Source organism: Pagrus pagrus (genome assembly GCF_965226575.1).
Source record: "Pagrus pagrus genome assembly, chromosome: 19".
NCBI classification, from domain to species: domain Eukaryota; kingdom Metazoa; phylum Chordata; class Actinopteri; order Spariformes; family Sparidae; genus Pagrus; species Pagrus pagrus.
The window spans coordinates 15,964,864-15,987,013 of record NC_140203.1 but is presented as its reverse complement, the minus strand read 5'-3'; the positions used below and the strand labels follow the sequence as shown (position 1 = coordinate 15,987,013).

At 41.7% G+C, this 22,150-nt stretch overlaps 1 protein-coding gene across 1 annotated transcript in view; it reads left to right on the top strand.

The window, feature by feature from the left end:
- Positions 1-22,150, top strand: part of LOC311275056 (transmembrane protein 132C) — a 165,652-nt gene that overhangs the window by 87,526 nt on the left and 55,976 nt on the right. The window contains exon 4 of the mRNA XM_084383247.1: positions 2,101-2,244. Coding sequence (XP_084239373.1) covers positions 2,101-2,244 — 144 coding nt within the window. The remainder of the gene's footprint in view (positions 1-2,100; positions 2,245-22,150) is intronic.

The following is a 22,150-nucleotide window of genomic DNA, read 5'->3' as shown; positions in this document are numbered from 1 at the left end:
CTGTGTCTTCCACACTGGCTGCCTTTATCTTTGCGCGTCAGGAGCAGAGACCAACACAAGGCCAGTTATTACTGCCTCAGCGGCCTGGATAAGATCAAAGCAGACCGCTCCAACACTGAAGATGTAATGACTGTGCTCTTCTAAGGACTGCTACATGGTTTGTCATGTCATTATCCCCCAGTTAACGCTCAGTATTTTTCTTCATCCTTTACAAGTCTTTTTCACAGTTCCAGAACAAGGACGGTCTCCAATTATTTTGATGTGGGGGAAAAAATTACCCAGCGTTCATGTTTCCACTGAATAGAAATGTTTCTTCCTTCTCACCTTTTTGGTGCTGTTTCACTTCAGATCGGCCTTTTTTCCTACATAAAATATTCTGTCCCATTCATGCCAGTGGTTGGAACAAGAGCAATTTGTCACGTTGGGAAAAAGGAAGCGGTGAAAGCCACTCACGTACTTCATGGTAATTTCATGTGACAGAGGAGGAGGAGGAGGAGGAGGAGAACAACAGTGTGTCAGTACAGTGGAAGTGGGGGAGGTCATGGTTCTTCTGCACCTGTATAGCCTCCCACAGACTGTGACCGTGAGTAATGGAAGTGAAAGGCAGACAGAAAGGTGTGGCAGAGGCTGCAGATGTTGGTGTCAGGTGTGGCGGAAAATGGAAAAAAATGGCTGAAGTGAAGCCTGGCGCCTAGTTATTGCTCCAGGGAGAGTCCTGATATTGGGATGTCACGAGGGGTAAAACAGGACTTGTCAGACTACTCCATCATTCAATATGTACTCTGATGGCCGTTAAAAACACTTTCACAGAGGTTGATTTGAACCCCCTCACTCATGAGTCAGGCCAGTTCAGTTCAGCCTGTTGTCCTAGTGTGAGGTTTCATCACTGCTAATGGAATAATCTGGCGTGCACCAGCCAAATTTACACTCCTAAAGCAATATCAATCCCAAACAAAACAGGAAAACCATGTTCGAAAACTGACAGGAGACCACGGACCCACATTTCATAAGATAATATAATGTAAGTAAGTTAACATAAGTAAATGATTCCACAGATGTCACGTCAATTATGTGAGTGAAGTCACTACGTTACGTAACTTATGTAAGTAAGTTTACGAGATCGAATGTAGTTATTTTAACCCAGAGTATGGTCTTTGCCTAATCCTAACCGAGTAGTTTTGGTGCCTAACCCTAACAAGAAGTTTATGTAACTTACAAAAGTATCCTTACGAGACTGAATGCAGTTATTTTAACCTAAAGTATCTCTTCCTAACCTGAACCAAGTAGATTCTTTGTCTATACCTAACCAAACCGCAGCCGTTACTGCACCAATAACTGTCCAAAAGTCTTAATATGTGATGATGTTAAGTGTTTGTCAGCCTGAATATTGTGAAAATCTAACCACACGTTATATATTATGTATTAGTGCTAACTTCATGTGCAAAACTGACACTAGAGGGGTAAGTAGAGGGTCATAGTTTGACATAGCACTTGTGATGAAGAAAAGTCCTCATTGGAAACTAAAGTTTTTTCGTTCAAGTTTATAAAAAACTTGTTAAATAAATAGCCTGCAGCAACTTTTGACCAACCCAAATCAGGCTTGAATTAATAACTTCAGATTATAATAGATAGATAGATACATAGATCATTCTAAGCACAAATACAGATACAGACAATGGTTGGTTGAAAAGATACAGATGCAGAAAGTGTAATCACTCATCCCCAGTAGAAGGAAATCCTTTGTGAATCATTTTTGTAGTGTAGCAGAGGAGTTTTCTTCTCCAGTTAAGAGTGAAGCATGTTTTTGATTAGTCTTTCTATTGTTCAAAATCAAATTTTTTTCTTCCAATTAAAGGTCCTTCTTGCATGTTTGCGTGAGGGAGTGACAAGCATTTGTTTTGTGACCTCTGTGAGACGCAATTAAATCACCAGCTCATTTGATTTCTCTCTGACATGTTTGTGTGTGTGTGTGTGTGTGTATGTCAGGGACAGCAAGAGCAGAAGAGGCCGTGTGTGTTTCCAAAACTTAATTTGTGAGCTGTTCTTTTGACAGTTCCAGTATCATGTAATTGAATGTTTTTCCCTTTTTTTCTGTTGCAGAGTCAAGCTGAAGGACGGCGTGGCTTTCCTGGGAGCTAGAACCAGTAACCCTGTCGCGTGGACGGTGAGTCAGGACGTGAGAAGTGAAGGTCACAGAGTTGTCACTCTCCACTGTCGGAAGAAGGAGAACAGTTTCAATCAAAGGTACGTCCGACTCCCTCCTCCGACACAATTAATCAGTCTCTGAATGAAATATGAAGTGAGCACCCTGCTGAACAACCAGAAAGCAGCGGCGCGCTTGTTCATTTCTCGGACGGCTGTCAGTAGAGAGTGATCGCGAAGAGTGAGGATAAATGAGGACATGACTCAGCATCTGAACCATTCATTCCTTGGCGGTGCCACGAACGCAGATCCACAGACGGTTCTTAGCGCGTCCAATGAAATGTATTATTAAAGAAAGACAGTGTTGCCGCTTGCTGGCACTTAAAGGATAAGTCTGAAAATATTCTGTATTCTTCAAATTGTCAAGGAATAGAATGAAAAGACCAAAACCCATCAATGGATTGATTCTATTAACAAATATGACCTTTGTTGCTTAAGCCCCATATTCTTCAGGCAGCCATTGATGTCCAAAATACAATTAAAAACACATTATTGAGTCACACTGTCTTACTTTACATTTCCTTCATTACAGTAGAACATTGGCACTGCAGCTTATTATGAGTCAACCCCACATACTCTGTTTATTCAGTGGGTTAGCCCAGTACCATACGATACAATAGAAGAGGTTCAAGAAGTTTACACACAAATTAGACATACAGTTACACATTTGGCACACATTCATAAAAGCACATCAAACAGTTGAGACCATGACACATATAATATCCTCAGATCCAGATCTTATTTAGCAGCGCACTAATTTTGGTTGTTGCAGCAGGATAGACCGACGCATGAAGTAATTATTCAGCCTGTTTTGTTGGTGAAAATGGAGGGACTCTTCATGTTAATTGCCTTCTAGGGGGCAGAAGTTGGTATTCTCCATTTAAAACATGCAGGGAGTCAGTGGAGAGATTGTTTGCGAGTTACAGCATGCTCTTGCTGTGGGTTGCTCGAAGGGTGTGTGCCACAGGTTGACCAATTATTTTCGCACAAATTTGGATGTTTTAGTTGCATGTCACATTTCCACATTGAAGATCCAACTTGTAAGAAAGTTGAGTCACGTTCCCAACTCAATAAACATTAATGCTTTGGGATTGTAGGTCGGCCGTCATTGTCTGCCGCCATTGTAACATGTAAACTCTAAACTGTTTCTTTGTAAGATCCCACCACAAAGTTGCTCCAGGTCCACATTTTGCCATTATGACACACACACACGGTTGGTATAAATAAACTGATATGATGGATGTTGTGACAAGAATAGTGTTAATGTAGTTGTTTGCTGCATTGAAGAGGGTGCCGTTCAATAATTGACACTCGGAAACTCAAAATTGAGTCCTTGAAAGCTAAAAGGATTCTGAAGAGTCTATTGATGCAACTTTAACGTAGACGAAGAAATGTTTGCCATGAATGATAAATATCTTGAGCAAGTTGCGTTTTGTGCTGCACACAAATTGAATTGAGCACAACATGCTGCTTGAAAGGAAAGAAATCCATCTGAAGCTATTTAGTTTGTGGGGTAGATTATACCAAACCACTCATGTAATCCTTTAAGTATGAGTCTTATATGTGTAATGTCTGTAATTATTTGACACTTTTGGTTACATACATTTGAAAAGTTGAATGACCTGTTACAGAAGAACAGCGAGCGTGCGAAAAGATCTACTTTCTAATCCCAACTAACAAACTTGAAGAATGTGTGTGCGCTCACGTGTGAGAGATGCTGCTAACATGATTGTATTTCCATCAATAATAGGTACGTGTGTGTGTGTGTCTTTGTACAGTGTTTGACATTCAACTGCGCAGATTAAAGGTTTTAGGCAAAGACAAAGTAGCTGCACACACAGGAAGTGACACACCACGGCTGGGCTGTTATTTCCTCCTGGGTGTCAAGGTGACGACAGTGATGAATGACAAGCCATCTATCATTTGCGTGCGCTTCTTTCACAGCCCTGCTGAGAGCAGACAATCAAACCAAGGTCATACATGTTGAATCCGGTATGCTGCCCTGCAATCCTCCACTTGACAAAAGACTGCCTCGAAGTATTTAAATGATAATGCAACACCTGCTGCGACCCTGAGCTTTCAGATTCCTTCAGCTTACGTATCAAATGGAGTAGGTGCAAGTCATCGGTGAATGAAGGCATTATTCAAAGTCTTTGGAAAATGTGAAGATGATCAAAACACTTTTTGAGTTCATTTTTGAAATCTTCTTTGATGATGTTAAACGATCGCAGAAAGAGCAGCAGTCGTGGCCTTTTTCTGTTTCATTGAAATAGACCGTGACTGCCGAAATATGAAAACTGTCCCTCGGCAGTGTCAGATTCGTCTCCTGACCAGCAGTGGCAGCCTTTTGAAGCCAGCTTTATAATTGTGCTTTCCTTTTTGTGGTTAGGTAGCAACACGAACCCCGCGCACACTCGATCGGACAAACACACTGCTTGATGGGCTAACTGGAACAAAATGAGCTGTCCGGACTGTTATGAAATCGCTTTGAGAATTGCATTTTAGGAGCAAAGCAGGCCTTGCGGTTGCACACCAGCTTCATTTATGAGACCAAAACAAGGTTTCGGAGTTGAGGTGTCCAGTCATATCATCTATTAGAGCTCTCTGTTTGGTCGAACGTCAAGCTCGTGGGCTCTGTTGATACCCTGTAGATATTATTCCAGACTGCAGGAGAGAAAAAAACTCTTGGAAGATTTAGGCTGGCTTGAGGCTACACAGAGCAAGATTTGTCGAATTAAGTCTTGAAAGCCTTGAAAGTAATTTTCCAAATTAATTTAATTTATCTCCCCGGTACCTGCACGGTTTTCCTTTTTGACATACTTTCTCCCACTCTCCAGTAATAAGTCCATACTCAGGGAGTGATTTCATTCAGCTGCTGTGCTGAGCGTAGGAGATATGCCATCAGTCAGGTTAAGTGCAAAAAGATCTTCATTAGCCAGAATCTAGATGGGGGTAAAGGAAAAATGTGGAGATTGAGGCCAAGGAGCTCGAGAAGACAAGTGCCCTGAAACATTACATTTCTCCTAATGTCTATTGAAGCTCACTTTGCCGACCATTAAAACAGCATCACTGCCAGAAACGGGAAGATAAACAGCGGGAGCAAAATGTGTCTCTTTTGGCTCGTGGTAGAAAGTGGGACATCACAGCCAATCGTGTGAACGCCAGCTTCAGACGACTCAGCAGGGCGGGATTACTTAACTACCAACATCCAATCAGGAGAGGCGAGCGACAACAGTGGACAGACGATTGTATTTCAGCATAATTATGTATCATTTGATAATAATGTGCACGGACCAATTATAAACTCACAGTGACATCACTTATCGGTTTGTCGGCTACCATTTGAGGGCTGAATTTTGGCATTACGGCCGTTGCCATCTTGGTTTTTTGGAGCCAGAGCAAGACAGGAGTGCTGGGAAGGATATCCTGATTGGATCTGACTGAGAACCCGATGACACACTATTATATTGACATGTCAATCAGACCTGCTTGATTATCTATTTTACTTTATATACCTTAAAAGACCTAAAAGACCTTAATTTACAAAATGAGCTGCAAACTGTGTTGGAGAAGTCTTGAAACTAGGGATTGAGACCATAAACTCATTAGGAAACTGTTTACTGAGGTAATAAATCAAGTGGGAAGTAAGGTAGTTTTCTCATAAGATTACATACGATCCAAGTTGTTTTTGCAACCAAGTGGTCCCGTGATGGCCATTAGAAGAAATGCAGGTTTAAGGCACTTTCACTGAGGCTCCATTCTTTCAGACCTGGAAGTTCTGTCCATATTTTATACAGTCAATAGTAGAGACACCATCAACACTTAGGGGAGGAAACACACAAACATGCACACACAAACACACACACACATGTCTCAGAGGTGTGTGTCTGTAGCCATATGTTCACAGTACTGATCATCTGTGCAAAAGGAGGCAGCTTAGAGTCGAGGTGGGAGAAGAGAAATAAATGATGGAGAAGAGGTGAGACCAAGACCAAGGGTTTAGTTGCAGTATGTGGTCTTCACTACATGCTGGACAGAAAGAGCCATAACAATTTACATGAATCGTTCTTACTTCCTTTGAAAGAGGAAAATAACAAGAAACTATACACACCAGCAGATTGCTTTTTCTGAATGCTGACATGAGAAAACCTACATAACTATATGACTGTATTTAAGGTAGCCGATGAGAAAGAGAAATCCTCCTACACATTAACAGCTAAAATCCACCATTCCCTTTAAAACATATATAGAAAAAAATACACGGTTGTGTTTAAAGTGTGTATGATCGGTGTGTGAAACATTTTCTCTCCCTCTAGCAACTGCAGTTTCTCTGCAAACCCCACAAACCACATTCAATAGTTTGACAAATGCTGATTTAGCTGCTGTATGGAATGGATTACATCTTTTGCTGTTTCAATACCACGCTGTAAATGAACTGTCTGTTGTAAAAACGCTGCTGCCTGGTAGCGAGACTTGTATCCCCTTTGTAGATAAAGCGAGCCTCGGCGTGTCAATTTACGCCCGTCATGAGGTCTCAAAACGTTTTGGACCTGGTGTTTGCTCAAAGGAGCACTTTGGAAACCAATCCAGCAGTTTTTTTTAAATGCTGATCTGTGTCGCAGAATGCTGTGGTCAGCATTTTTTGTTTGAGGGCATCTGTCTGCAGGATTGCACAGTGGGTAGTGTGGGCGATAAGGAAACCCTGTAGTGAGCAGGACCTGATCACTGAAAATGTCTTATCAACATGGCTACCCGTTATAGTTACACAATTTTACCTTATATACATACAGTACATACGCAGTGTTCTTCATTTACCGAGCAGATAAACAAGATGACTCACGCTTATCTAAATAAAGGCATGGCAAGGCGTGTTTTGTGCTCCACGCTGTCATGTCACGTCGCCCCTCTCGAGATTTAACATCTCATGTGAACAATAAACTCAAAAAAAGACACAAAGCAATCCAGTGTGTGTGTGCCCCTCTTCACACGAGCGAGTCCATGTGGAGCAGATTTAGCCACAAATAGCCTGCTTCGTACATGATTGTGCAAGTCTCCAGGCTGTAATAAAGCTGACTGATGCAAGATCAAAGTGGCACAATGGTCGTCAGACAATGCCGCCTGCTCTGTTATGAAGATGTATTAGGACACTTAAATGTTAAGGGTTGTCCTTCAGCAGCCGGTCCTCTGCTTCTATGTCCTCGCTATTCTCTCTTACCATGACAATGAGCGACTGCGCCTCCTTACCATCAAGCTAATTCACATTATTATTTGCTCGCGAGTACATCCACATCAGACGTCGGGATAAATAAGTACAGGAATGCATACACACTTGGGGACTCTTTACATATTACATCTGTGTCTGCGCATATTGATGTAAGTCAAGTGGGTTAGGTTGAGAGCGTGTAAACAGAGCTGATGTTTCTATAGCAGAATCATGTTGCAACACTGAAAAGAGAGTCATCAGCCATGCATGTCAGGTACTCAGGCTGCTTCTGGATCCATTATTTCTTTTTAATGAAAGCTAACACAATTTGGGGTTCCTCTTTGATTGAGGGAAATAGTTCAGAATAGGAAACGAATGAGAGTTTTTTTTACCGCAGTTGCAGTTCTGTGGCCCAGTGCTGGCCGTGTCAATCAGTAGCTTTTCCCAGATAGGATGGGAGTTCGATTTGTAATTGCAGGAGGTGAGGCGTGGCATCTGAGAACTAATTAAAGTAAAGCGAATCTAATGGTTGACATGTCTCAGTCTGCTCACTCCCTCCGATTAACACACATGCAGAGGGACGCGCTCGCTTCAAGAGCAGTAGAGCTGTTGGCGAACATAAGCATTTTTTTTCAGACATTGCGCTGTTTCTTAAAGTGATATCTTTTGGGCTTTTGCTCTGTTTTAACATGACAGGACCATTATGGGGAGAGCTGCAATGCTAACACAATATCTGGCATCTGGCACAGAAAAGGGAGCACGGGCATAGCTAAGGAGGAGCGATGAGTGGAAGGCACAGGCTGCATGGTGACGAACTTCAAAACGTATTTTGTTAACCAAGTATGCTTATTTTTCAAGACTGATTAATCTGCTAATTATTTTTTAAGAGCTCCCAGTGGCATCTTGACATTTCTTATTCCTTTTTTCACTCTCTATTTATTTATCTGTGTGTTTAAACCATCTGTCTATTCAGTTTACTTTTGTATGTGACAAAACAAGCTGCAACTTGGGGATGTCCGCTGCGTTTCGTTTGACAAACGACTGATATGGTTTGTCAACTATTCCATTGCTACAGTTGAATTTTCAGTCAATTAGAGTAATCGATTAATTGACTAATGACCTTTGTGAGTGTGAGAGGATCCCCTACGTTTCTCATCAGTTTCATAATTTATTAGTTTGGCAACAGATCTCTTTAAGTTATACTATGAAAGCAGCCAAGCTGTAAAAAATCGACAATCCTACTTGCTCGCACGCTGAGCGAAAACTCAGCATGGGAGCAAGCAGGATTGTCGTCGGATAATCATAATATAAGCTGCTGGCATTAATGAAAGTTAAAGATTTAGTGAGAGGGATTAAATTTTTGATGATGGCCTCACAACAACACATTTTTTTTTAAAAATCAATGAAAATACATTTTATTGACTGATCTGATAAATCTCCTCAGCATTTTAAATGTGATCACTCACAGTAGCTCATGCTTTATTCAAATGATAAATGATTTTCTCAGTTGCTTTAACCCTGTGCTACTGTCATAATTCCTCTTCCTGAGATGCCATTCCTCTCAGCCTTCTACCGTTCTGTAACTGTAACAAAAATGTTTTTAGGTCCCGCTCACATCTCTGTGACTTTACAAAGAGGAGTAACCCTGCTACTTTACCTAATTTATATAAATGTTCTTAGATTTGACATTGGCTTAAGAAAGGATGCCGAGCATTAACAACCTTGGCTCCGGAGCTTTTAAGGATCCCATTTGTCACTTACACAACTGTGATCTAAAAAAACAACCAAAAGCACTCTAACCCATACAAGGGCGCAGGTTAAAGTTGCTTAAGAATTCAATACCAAAAGATGAATGGATGTGGTGGGTTCAAAAAAACTGACTCTAGGTCAGCTAATTCCTCACACCTTTAATTAACAGTCGCAGCTCAGTCTCACGTTAAAACAGTTTGCCTCACTGAGGTGTGAAAAGTACAGTGTGTGAAGGTGCAGCGCGGGTGATAATGATGGGAGCAGAGGAGTATAAAGAGCCACAAGCTCCACCTGATAAAGAGGTCGGGATGGGAGAGTGGGTCAGTCGTGGCACTTTCACCCAGGATGCCAGCATCTGAAACCAATGGTCAGTGTTGATTGTTTTGAGGAAGTAGTTATTTAAAGCCAAACCATAATCTTTTAATTAGCCTAACCAAGCATATTTATTACTGCTAACTTGACCACAGGAGGAGGCCGTGTTGTTTACAACAGAACGTGTTCATAATGTTGGAATGGAATACCTCTACAGAACCAGCAGGAAAATAACTTGAATTAAAATCATATCCACATCAAAGTCAGGTTTTATTTAATAACTACTTACATACTGCATGTAGCTTAAGTCATGCTATAGATCCCAACTGATCGTAAGGCTGTTTTATTAATGAGGCCACTGGGGGTTATTTTTCTTCCCTGGTATGTAAAACCAGCCAGCACGTTCATGTAATCCAGTGAAACACAAAGAAACAGGCTGCATACTGCGAAGTAGGTAATACTGTAAATATTAACTCTCAAGTCTCGTCTGTGCACACACACACACGCACACACACAGACATACGCAAACAAATAAACAAACAAACTAGGGGAACAAATAGAACCCTCCGGCATCTTTTCACCTTCAAAGTCTACAGGATCATGAAACATGCCACCACATTCAATTTGTCTGCTGTTGCTGGAGAGGACCCCCGCTGTGAGCGGGTGGGAGTGAGGCATACTCTAAAAGACTGACAAGACAACCGTACAACACCTACACAATGATGCAAGTGTGTAAACCAAAGTTCTCAGGGCTGCCATCTAAAAACAATGCCATGCCTTACATCTGAGTGACAACACGGCAGGATAAATGGAATTAATATTCCAGCCGACAATGTATGCTTTAAGCTGTGCATTTCATCAGGTTTGCAATCATTGCAGCTGTATTTAGAAGTATATTGTAGGGGTTGGGATTTAAAGACAAAATCTTGCAGGGAAGTTGCATGAAAAGTCTACGAGTTCAGCCGGGCCTTTGATGAGGAAAGTCTGCTCAGTGTGCGAGCTCCGGTGTGAAAATAGGTTAAAGATTCAAATTGTTTTCCAACAGTTGGTGAAATCATGTTTTAAGCATCAGTGAAATCGAGGCTTGTCATTCTGTGTTTGCCCCAGCCATCTGCTGAGGGAGGTGACATGAGCCTCTGAGGGTCTTTCTGTGAAACAGAGGAAGCAAGCATCAATGGGAGGGAATGGAAACCCCAAGCTTGTTTTAGACAGAGATGATTAGCATACTCTGCAGTGTGCCAGGGAGAGAAGAAAGACACAATTCCCATATACTCCATAAAGAATCTAGTTAGATGAGATTGCTTCAACTAAGCATTGTTATATCTTCATGGAAGAGTTCATACCAATGCACCACATATCCTTTTCCATTGTTTTGTGAGATTACATGCTGAGATGTACAGGTAGCTGTGCTCTGTAGGTGGGGTGATAAATCAACGGAAAGGCTGGAATACCACAAAACTGTGTAAAGAAATTCATGTTGTCTCAGGTCACCATCAGGTCAAAATAGATTTTTTTTTCCATTGTTTTTCTTTATGAAATACCACAAAAACTACTGACATGCCCATCACACATGCCCATCACACATGCCCATCACTGATATACTTTGTGTTGGTGCTAACGTTAATCCATTTCTAATGAGCACATGTTAGCAAGCATGCATACTACCTGCTAACGTAGCGTATCCTCTGGTTCTCAGTCAGAGCCAATCAGGATATCCCCCCCAGCCCCGCCCTCTCATTCAAGTAGGGTTACACTTCTGGCGCTGAAAACTCAAGATGGTGACGGCTGTAATGCCAAATTCGAGGCTTTAAAATGGTAGTCCACAAAACAATGGGTGACATCACGTGGGAATACACTAATCACCGGTCTAATCGTGGTCACTAATCCATACTGAATACTCATTCCAAGCAGATTTGAGTATGTAGCGTGAAAAAAAAAAGAAAGAAAAAGATAACATGCTTTTGATGGAAATTATGCTCCCACGATGCATTTCACAAAGGAGATGAAGGAGCTGTTAACAGCTGTAAAAATGTAAACTATCTGTGTATGGTGTATTCTCCCATTAATTACAACCTGACTTAGGTAAGCAGGTTTTTCCACAGAGTACACCATGGCAGGTATGATACATTTTGGGTTCAGACATAGCCTTAAATGGATATTCTTTGTGAGGGTTGAATAGTCACAGTGTTCTTCAGAACTGGGATGGCATTACACTGTGTTGCTACATGCACTGTTGAGCCTGTTCTCCTCGTTCTAGCTTCATTGAATACTTCAACGTATGGCATCTAGTCTCCTGAATCTCCTTTCTCATCTGGGTTGATCAGATGAACAAAAATGTATCAACAGTTTTGCAGAAATGTACAATGCCAACATTTATTCTGGCGACTGGACTATTTGTTAATATGATGACAATTACGACCATTTTGCCCGGCACTTGTAGGGCTAGACGGCAAACAGTGAAAGGAAAGCATCTTTATTATTAAGCCAGCTGAAGTGTGCAGCCAATCAGAACAAATACACGGATCAACCAGTACATGGAGAGGTGTCGGTATCTGTTTTGCATGACCTGTTTAATCACATAGTTTACCTGGTGCCCCCAGGAGTGCGAACAGCCCCCTCTCTGTGCCTCATATGGATGCTGGAAGCGGTGTCGTATCCGTGATCTCATTATCCACGTCTAAGTGGCGCTGAAACAGCATGTACACATTAACTCAATTTGACTGATTGTTCTCATGATATGGTAATAATAGCCTGAGGCCATGTATGAGGTGCAATCTTCCCCTGCTCTCATCACTTCTTCGCCCCATCTCGATGACAGGTTCTCTCACTTCCTCCAACCTTCATATGAAATTCAAGACGGTTATTATTTGGCTCTCCTTGTGGAAATCCTGTCATTAGAAAAAAGCAGAAATTCATCATTCACATATGCATTTGTTATCGTGGGCAATAATGTCATCCTTCGCTGGGTATGCTGATTATATTCCATACGTTGGCGGTGAGTGTAATTTGAGATTTTGGGTGTAAAATTAGCCTGCAGAGCTGCAGTTTAGGCATAAATACATACACAATAGCTGATTTGAATAAAGTATGTTTTGTTCATTTAGTGCTGACATTTAACTGCACCCCATGAGCTGTGAACCCATGCAAATGCACATTGCTGGGTTAGTGAATATGTGTCTATAAGTCAGCTTTACTCTATGCTGGAGAGTCGTTAGGAGCCAGAGTAATTGACAGAACAATGGTGAGCGAAGATTGAACGAGAAAGGAGCTCGATATTCAGTCCTCTCCAGTTCGTGCAGGGGCGAGGTCAGAGGGCCTCGTGCTGTTCCTTCTGATTGCGCCGAGCTTAACTCACACAGCGAATGAACACATACAATCAATGACCGGGCCAAGCAGGACCAGTGGGACTGCATTTACAACCTGAGTTAAATCAAAGGTCCCTTCAGCTGCAATCTGAATTCAATGGAAGAACTCTACATGCATCAGCGAGATGCGCGGACGTTAATGACCTGCCTGGCGAGCGTGTCCGTGTGTGCGCGCGTGCACCTGCAGTATTTATGCGTATTTGAGTAAGTGGGAAATTAAAGAAAAGGTTGGTTTAGGGCTTTGATGAGCGTGCCGGTTTTGATTAGTTCTGTGTTCTAATCTGTCTAATTAATACCGGGTCAAAACTAGAGTCTCTGAGTACAAATGGACAGAATTACTGTGTGTGTATGTGGGAGAGAGAGAGATGAAAAAATGCTGTGAGGAAGAGATAAGATGTATTTATGCGTGTGGGTGTGGGTGCGTGTGGCTGTGCATGTGTTTTCCTGCGTGTCCTTGAATGTGTGAATGGTCCTTTCAAAGTACACTGTTCCTGATGATGGATAGGGGAGGCGAAGCAATTACCCTCCCAGGTGGTCTAATTTGTATGTTTGTGAACTGCTGTTTTCTTCAATTGGCTTATCACAAGTACAGGTAGCATACAATTTGGGATGAAAAATATTTCAATGCGTTCCGTAATCCTTTTAAGTAATCATCCAGACATCTTATTTTCCTGCGTTTGCCAGCAGGGCCACTAATGCGTCGGCAAAATGCTCTCCTCTCGCTGCCTCCCTTATATGAAAAAGGATTTCTACAGCAGTCCAAGACGGGGAAGTATGTGATCGTTAGATGGATCTGCAATATTGATTGTATGTAATTTAATTTGCATGAGTGGCATATGAGTCCTGTGTGTTCCAGGACCGCCCCCCCGCTTCATGCAATCACAAGGGCTCTGTGTAGGAAACAACCTCCAGAGTCTGACAAAATAAAAACACAAGTCATATTTATTCCCTCGAACCTGTCATCATTAATGGAAATCAAAATGGACGCAATGCCACTAATGAGCCATAATTAATTTAATCTCGGGGGAATGATTTATACCACATCCTCCTACTCTGAGATACTGTACGCTCTGCATTCTCCTCCATCTAGCCCTCTCCCTTAACAACTCGAGACATTAATTAGATATTTACTGTGGATTCTATCATATCCTTGACCTGTATGTTATCAGTGAACTAGTATATCTGCCTGTGAAGTGAAACATCCTTGATTAGGCCCTCTGGGACAGGGACTGAATCTGGCCTTGGCTCTGCGGCTAATCGAGGTGAGGCTGCCACAGCCGTGGGTGCATGAAATCAGCTGGAAACCAACAGGAGGTTAACTTCTGTGGTTATCTACTATCTCAGTCTGTTGTGCTTTTTCCTGTGTATTCAGGGGGCCACGTTTATGAAATCACACTTAAAATTGAACTGGAGAATCAAGGTAAGGTATTTCAAATGAGCTTCTCTCGTTTATTTGGGTATATATTTATGAATCATGTATATAAATCATATTACATTAAAAGTAAAGCAAAGTCTCCTCCTAACAAAGCACTGCAGGTCCTCAATCTGACTTTTATCAGCGACCAAAGCCAGCGCTGATGGGGAGTTGCCCACAGACGAGTTGGAGATTGGCCATGGAGCCTGGTGGTGTTTGATAAGGCAGGCCTGTTGGCCTTGGGACCCTAGGCTCAGACCCTCTGATCCACTTCATCTTCTAATAAATCATCCGCTGAATCCTTGGCCCTCGTTAATGCGTCAGAGCTCTCTTTGAGGTGTACTTTATACTTGAGGTGCTGCAAGAACTTGTCAAGGGATTTCCAGCACACATACACTCACATCAACTTAAACACACTGTGTGGAGGGTAGAGCTATTTCACTTCACCATGTTAAGGGTTTTTGAGCACCTTTTAAATTGCTATACACATAAAAATGCATCATTATTATTAGTTTTTGGATAATATAATGAATTTTAATTGCACTATGTAGTTTTGGGGAAGAATTTTTTACCAGAAGAGAGAGATCTTCATTGACTGACTTTTTTTGCCACCTTTCTAGCTTCAGACAGTGTTTTGGGGGCCTTATTTTCCTCTGAGAACAGCTTGTTTATTAATGGTGCTGGGGGGGATACCCTAGTTGGATCTGACTTAGAACTGAGCCCTCAGGAACAGCGTCGGGCATTGAAACCAATTTCGCATAGTGTCCAAACCATTGAATTACAATGTGATGTGATGCACACCAGCCCAAAAGATGTTTTGCCGTACCCTCACAAAATGACTCGATTCACTACCAGAATTCAAGCCATTAAGTCTGATAACATTTGGAAAGTCTTGAAGAATTACAATATTATAATTGTTTCATTCTGATTCAAGTTACCAGAGGGCTGAGCCAGAAGTTAGACACTTGGCCGTCGGAAGTCTCTAGTGTGCATGTCCAACGGGTACAACGTGGAAGTAATGTGGAAGATCCGAGTAATTTCACACCCAGGAAGTCAAACTTTTTTGGCTTCATCCACCACTGAGCTAGAAGCAAGCGACAAGAATGAACGGGGCTCTGCCACCGATGTGGTATCAAGATTTCTGTTATTAGACCCATGCTAAGAACCCATGAAAACAACATGGTAGCGACTTGTCAGTAATGGAATTAATCATTAATTGTAGATTGAAGTAAATGTTAGAATTGGAAATAAGAAACAAAAATTATTACTTATAGCTTTATGGGCATTTTCTATGATAAAAATGAAATGCATTTTGGCTCTGAGATATTTTACATACATTATATATGCATAAAAATAGTGTTCAGAATACAGCGTTCTTGTCTTGTGGGGGTGTGTGAAGCATGTATGTGTAGATGAGACGTGGTGACAAATCACCAGACTAACGCCTGATGAAGTTGTTTGCTCAACAGTTGTGTTGAACACCAGATGGAGAGAAATTCAGGGGATAGCAAAATAAGGGCCTGTGTGCCTCTACCTCCCTCTCTCATCAAATCCCTCTCTTATCCAGTGGGTGATGGGGAGAGGCTTCTGTTTACTTGACAGATTAATGAGGCAAGGGAGCAGAAGCAAGGGTTCAGGCCAGCAAGGGGTCATGGCGGGGTCAGCGTTCTTATTAACCCTGTCCAGATACACCGGTCCAATAAACTGAATCCAGGAGCAGTTTGCTTGTTTGTTTAGGCCTGTGTTGGAGCGTGCACATCCACGCGGGTATCTTGGCTGTTTTTATATTAATTTCTACCTCCGAGTGTGCGAGAGAGAGAGAGACAGACAGAGAGGATGATTTGTTGGCCGGAAATCATGTCGGTGTCAGTGATGAAACAGGATTGGTTCAAGGTAACATACCTTTGCAAAGCCTGCATATAAAGGCGTGCATTGCATAGATGATGCATATAAAATCCTGAACAAATAAACAAGAGTCTGGCATATTTTAAAGAGACAACGATCCAAACCACAATGCCAAGTATGCAGCCCACTAGTTATTGAATTTTTATTTCAATCATACACAAAGGACGGAACTAACAAATCTTCCACTAAGGAAAATTGGTGGTACTGTCTTATTGATTTAGTCTGCCAGAAATGGTGAAACAAATGAAACAAAGCAAGAGACATAAAAGTCTAACACTGGTTATATCAGCATCATAAAATAACCCACAACAGAATAATATGATACCAAAAGAAATGGAGACCTCATTAGAACTTGAGAGAACTTGAGTGGTGAGGAGGGGCTGGAAACACAGGAGGGAGACAATTTGACTACAGCAAAGGCTCTTAGACACAACACTTTGAACATAACAATTAGACTTCTCAGTGTAATTTACTGAGCTCTTTTCAGCCATTACTCCATTGTGGTTGTTATGATGAAGTAATAATGTTATAATTGCAGTTTCAAGTATCCATGTTTCAAAGAGTTTTTAACAGTTTTAAGCTTCAGCCAACAACAGACACAATCTTTCGACCAATTACAGGCGTCCTCTTGGTCTCCTCTAGGACAACTGAGAATGTGCTTTTGGCAACAAAGGTTTAAAGGATAAATTCACCCAAAAACTGAAATTTCAGTCGTTATCTACTTACCCTCATGCCTTCATGCCTACAGAAAGCCGGGTTAAGTTTCTTGGTCCAGTTTCTGGAGCTTCACAGCAAAACATCATTGCAGCATGCTCCTACACCATGACTGTCAATTCATCATTCAATCGATAAATGCATAAATGCATTATTAATTTTTCAGCTTTACTTATCCAGGGTATATATATATATATTTTATCAGTATCATACACCAATATAAATACAATTCTTGCCATGTAAATGAACAAACATTCCTGTTTAACCTCACGCAAATTTACATCTAAATAGCAAGTCACACATGCAGCATGTTTAGCTAAAATATCGAACAGTATCTGTGTGCCGTCAAGCCTCAGAGCGAGTACACTGCCACTTTCAATAATGAAAATAAGAGTTTCTCAGAACACTACTCCCCACAGCCACTTCATTAACATGATCGCCAGAGGGCTTATTACATTACCATGTAACTAGCAGTGATTTATTAACACTGATCATTGTATTGTCAAGTATATTCATACTTGTGCATAAATTAATCCGGCATTGTGCACTCCAGTGTAGTGGACCTCTGATTTTTGAGTGTGTCGAACACGTGTCCACATAAGGACTGTAAAAAGACACGGATATGGTGCCTGTGAGATCGCCCGTGTGTTTCAGAAGGCACGTGCTGCAATCGCACCACTCACTGCAACTTGCAGAAGAAGACAGAAAATCTTAATGTGAGTTGCTACGCTCGGAGAGAGCTGAAAAAAAAAAAAAAACAAACGTGACAACACAATCGCCAGTATAAATGTTGGAAATGAATGTTTCTGCAACCCACAGATATGTTGCAACTTTAATTTGCTGTTTTTGTGACAATGCTGTGCTTATGATCTGATTAGGTGTAGACACCAAAACCACTTGGTTAAGGTTAACAAAGATCATGCTTGCCGCAAAAAAGGCTATAGGTGTCCCGAGGTCTGGTCAAAGATATCATTTTTTTGTCACTTCAAACACAGCTGGAAACTGTCCTGCGGTCTCCTTAAAAAATACCAAGGGGTGTCACGCTTACAACTGTTGACACGTCAGGTCATGAACATGTAATGTGGGATGACACGTGTTGTAGACACGTCAATATGGCACATAGGCTTGTGCCTGGTGACTAGGCTGAACATGAGAGACCTCTAAAATGCAATTTTATATAATTTCACGCAAAAAAATGTAAAATTGCTGCCAAGAATTCACAACAACTGCAGCACAGTCAAGGTCACGCTTAGACGCCCACAGCTGGAGGCCACCAGAGGATCTGCATCTCATTGGCGCCAACATCCAGTTCATGTTTGCTGCCACATGTCAGCTTATCTGATTTGGCCAGCTCCTCCCCAATCATCCTCAGTCAGTGTTTCACCATTACACCTCCCATAAGTTTTCTAGACTGTCAGAACAGAAGAGAAGGTTCATGACTCTCATGGGAATCAGTAGAACGCTTCATACCTCCTGTAGTGAGCTCTTAGTTGAGGTTGACCCGAGCTTCAAGGCAGTAATAGGAAGTTGAAAGTTGTTCAGTTTCTTAGGTTATCCCTAAAGGAGGTCAAGAAGTTGTTTGTCTATTCAGAACACAGGAAAAGATGTACACTTTATTGCCCTGCTAAAAGTCAAGAACGTCAGTATGAGCCAGAGTAAAAAATATGTTTTTCAGTCTTTTAAATGCTCTGTTTGCCTTCTTTCAAATGTATCTGCTGAAGTCCAACTGAGAGTAGAAGAGGAAAGACGAGCGCAATGGGGACGGCAGGGGGTGATTACATGGCAAATTTCCTCTGTTCCCACAACGTTGCAGCACATTGAGAGACAGATGCGAACAAAAAAAATAAAAAAATAAGAAGGGGAAATAAATGAAGCTGGGGAGTGGTAAGCCAAAAGCAAAAAAGAGAGATGAAAAGACACAAGTATGAAAAAAAAAAACACCAGCAAGCGCGATCAAAGAGATACCTCTCAGGCCGTAACATCAAAATCTAAATCATGAGCTCCAACAGGCAACTGAGAGGCAAATAATAAAAAAAGACAACTTAATCTAATTCCTTGTCATCTGTGTGTATATGTGCGAGTAACAAGGGAAAGAAGAAGTGTCATTTCTGGTGGAGAGTTTAATCTCCAAGGCGGAGATTAGCCAGTCACACTGAGTTGATCTTATTGTCCAGGATAAGAGGATGAGCACCACAGCCCTCTGGAGAATTTTACTAACACTCCCAAAGCTCACAGAAATCAATAAGGGGATAGAGGACGGTGCTTATACAATGACTGATTGTGTTGCATTGTTTCCGCTGGCTTAAGCATGGCTCGCAACCACCTGATGGTCATCGAGAGCAGCTTCGTGGCCGACGTTCGAAGAGGTGATGGTGGTGCTGGGTGGCTCTCGAGCTCAGATGCCTTTACTTTGGAGGAATTTGCTAATTTTCCAGAGAGAATGGAAGACAGGCGTTTCTGCAAATCCAATTTTTGCGAGGACATCACTCAACCCAATTCTTTTATTTCAGTGTAGGTATCGGACCTTAAAAACATTTTCTTTCTGATTCAAACTAGCTGTGGTGTTCTCTGTTTGCAGTTTCAAATGCAGACCTTAATTAACAGTGCATCAGTGTGCCAAAGCAGCACATTCAACCTATACATTACAAATGCATGTGAGAGGCAACAACGCATGGAAGATGTGTAGAGTGAACACAGAGAAGACAGAGTATAAAAGGAAGTTGATGCAGTTGGGGTTACGAGATGTGGCTGAATGGAAACCCTGGTTCAAGCCATGAAGGGAGATCATGAAGGGCCAGGCGGACCTTGAGTTCACACTCCTCAACATGAGGAATGCATCATTGTAACCACTGAAACTCTCAACATTTCATTAACGTTTCCTTGTTGAAAATTACAACTCCCGACTTCCAAGCGTTCCGGGTGCACGGCACTAAAAGTTAACAAAAACATTTGTTTGCCTTCTCCGTATACTTCTGAACCCTCAGCAGTGCAGTGTCCTTGCATGGATGAACGACACAAGGTTACAGACGCCAGGATTTATTTTAAGGCAAGGTTATTCTTTGACACATATCTCTATTCCATTTACTAGCATTATACAATTACCGTAGTCTACATATACATCCTAGTTGCTGCCAGTGTTGCAGACCACTTTAATTAAGTGGCGTTCCATCGTACGTTTTTCTAGTTGGAGGTTGGAAATTTTCAAGTTACGAGTTGACTGGAATTAGGCACAGCTTTGGAGTAAATGTTATGTCAGGATGCTAACATGCTCACAACAACAATGCAGATGTTAACCCTCTTTTGGGGTAACATGACTTGAAATTTTTATATACTTTTATTTATCTTAAAAAAAAACACTGCTATCATAAAATATCAACTCTAGACACGGACTTTTTGAGAAACCTATTGTTCAGAGGTGCGGAGATATTGTAAGAAACACAATAAATGTGTGTCCAAGACTTTTGACAACACGGGGAAGGACATGTTAACAGTGCTCCTCCTCATTCTGCTGCGCTGTCACTGCCCTCTGTGTTTGTGGAGTCAAATTGAGCAGGATGGTTTTGTCAAATGCAGCCCTCTCCACCTCAAAGAAGCCTGTGTTGTGAATGCGAGGCTCATGTCTGTGCGGGAGACCACAGAGAAAGATGTTTTTAAAAGTCTCTGTGTGTTCAGCTCGAGCTTCTATCTGAATCTCTTTAGTTTCTCTCCTGCGTCCCTGTTTGTACTTTCACTTTTTATCTGCTGTATTTTTCTGTTTCATCATGTTCTGCTGTTTCAAGAAGCCCCACATTTCCTGATATTGCTGCTTCACACTGTAGATAAAGCTTTTGAGTAACTGAAAATGGGGGACTTTTACTGTGAAGCACTTAAAGGAAATTAGCAGAGCTTTGTTACCTGCTATTTCTTTCTACGCCGGGCTGACGTGCACTGTCCCGTCATGAATTCTGTAGGTGTTTAGTCATTTTTAACCAAAGTATTGGACACATTCTGACCCGGTGATGACCTTATAGGGAAAGTTATTGGGCCTCCAAAGTTATCACAGTTCATCCTGAGGCAAACATGAATGGCTGTACCAAATGTTGTGCCAATCCATCCAGTGGAATTCAAGATGTTTCAAAGAATACATACAGGGGATCACCAAATATCTGTAGAAAATGTCACACTGGCCAACAGACAAATCTGCACTGCTCGTGTTAATCATCCCTGGGTTGCCAGCAGCAGACTGTAGGGAAAGCAAATTAAACGTGTTGACAGTGAACATCTTGCAGATACATTCAGCATTAACATCATACGCTGGCTGAGAACACATGCTGTACATTCAGTATAATCGCTGTTATGTTGTTAAAATATACAATGTGAAGCCTGTATGTTTCGTTGCATATAAACAGGGATATTTATGAGAATGTTTGTGAAATGCCTCAGCGTTTGATGGGGAGGCTTTTTTGCCATTTCTGTTTGAGGTTTACATTTTGACGAGACAGTTGAAACGCTCCCTTGATATGTTTTTTTTTTTTTTTTCTGAGATCAATTTACACACATTTTCAGGCACCCTGTTGCTATGTGATAAGCAGTGCGTTTTGAAAAACAGTATGTTCGAGGAAAAAGTGCATGCTTTTTCCCAGACACATGCTGCGGAGACTGAATTGAAATGAAGGAGTTTAAATACTACTACTTTAATTATTGATTTACAGTACATGCAATACATTAAACTTTAACTTCTGCTTTAACATCGTACTTCTGGTCACGATCTGAATGAGATTGAATTCTTAATAGGTGAGCTCACCAGAGAGTTTTTGCACCATGTTAACATCTCCAATTTTCTGTGTCTTCTCGGCTGCGTTTTGGCCTCCGATTGGCTTTTCCTGCGATATGGTGCAGAGTGGCGACGCCGCGTCGTGATTGGCTGATGCGTGGAGCCACATCTGTTTCATGCAGGAAGCCCGAATCCTCTCATTTCACACACCGTTTGAGAGGAATATAGGGAAAATGTGGCAGAGGGAAAGAAAGAAAATAAAACGGTTGGCAGTTGAGAGAGGCAGGATGCAGCTCAGCGACAGAAAAAAAAGGGGGGTTATTTTAGAAAAAATCGAAGAAGAGACAGAGCAAAAAGGCAATTTGGGAGAAGGACTGCAATGTTTTTCTTTCAGTTTTTACCCTCTGCCCCGACACCCCCTCTGCACTCCGCAGGCCTACTGTTAACGCATAGTAATCTGTACTGACAAGGACAAGGCTGACGTCGCGGGTCTGATAGATCCTGGGGGAAATCTCCAGCATACATAAATTGGT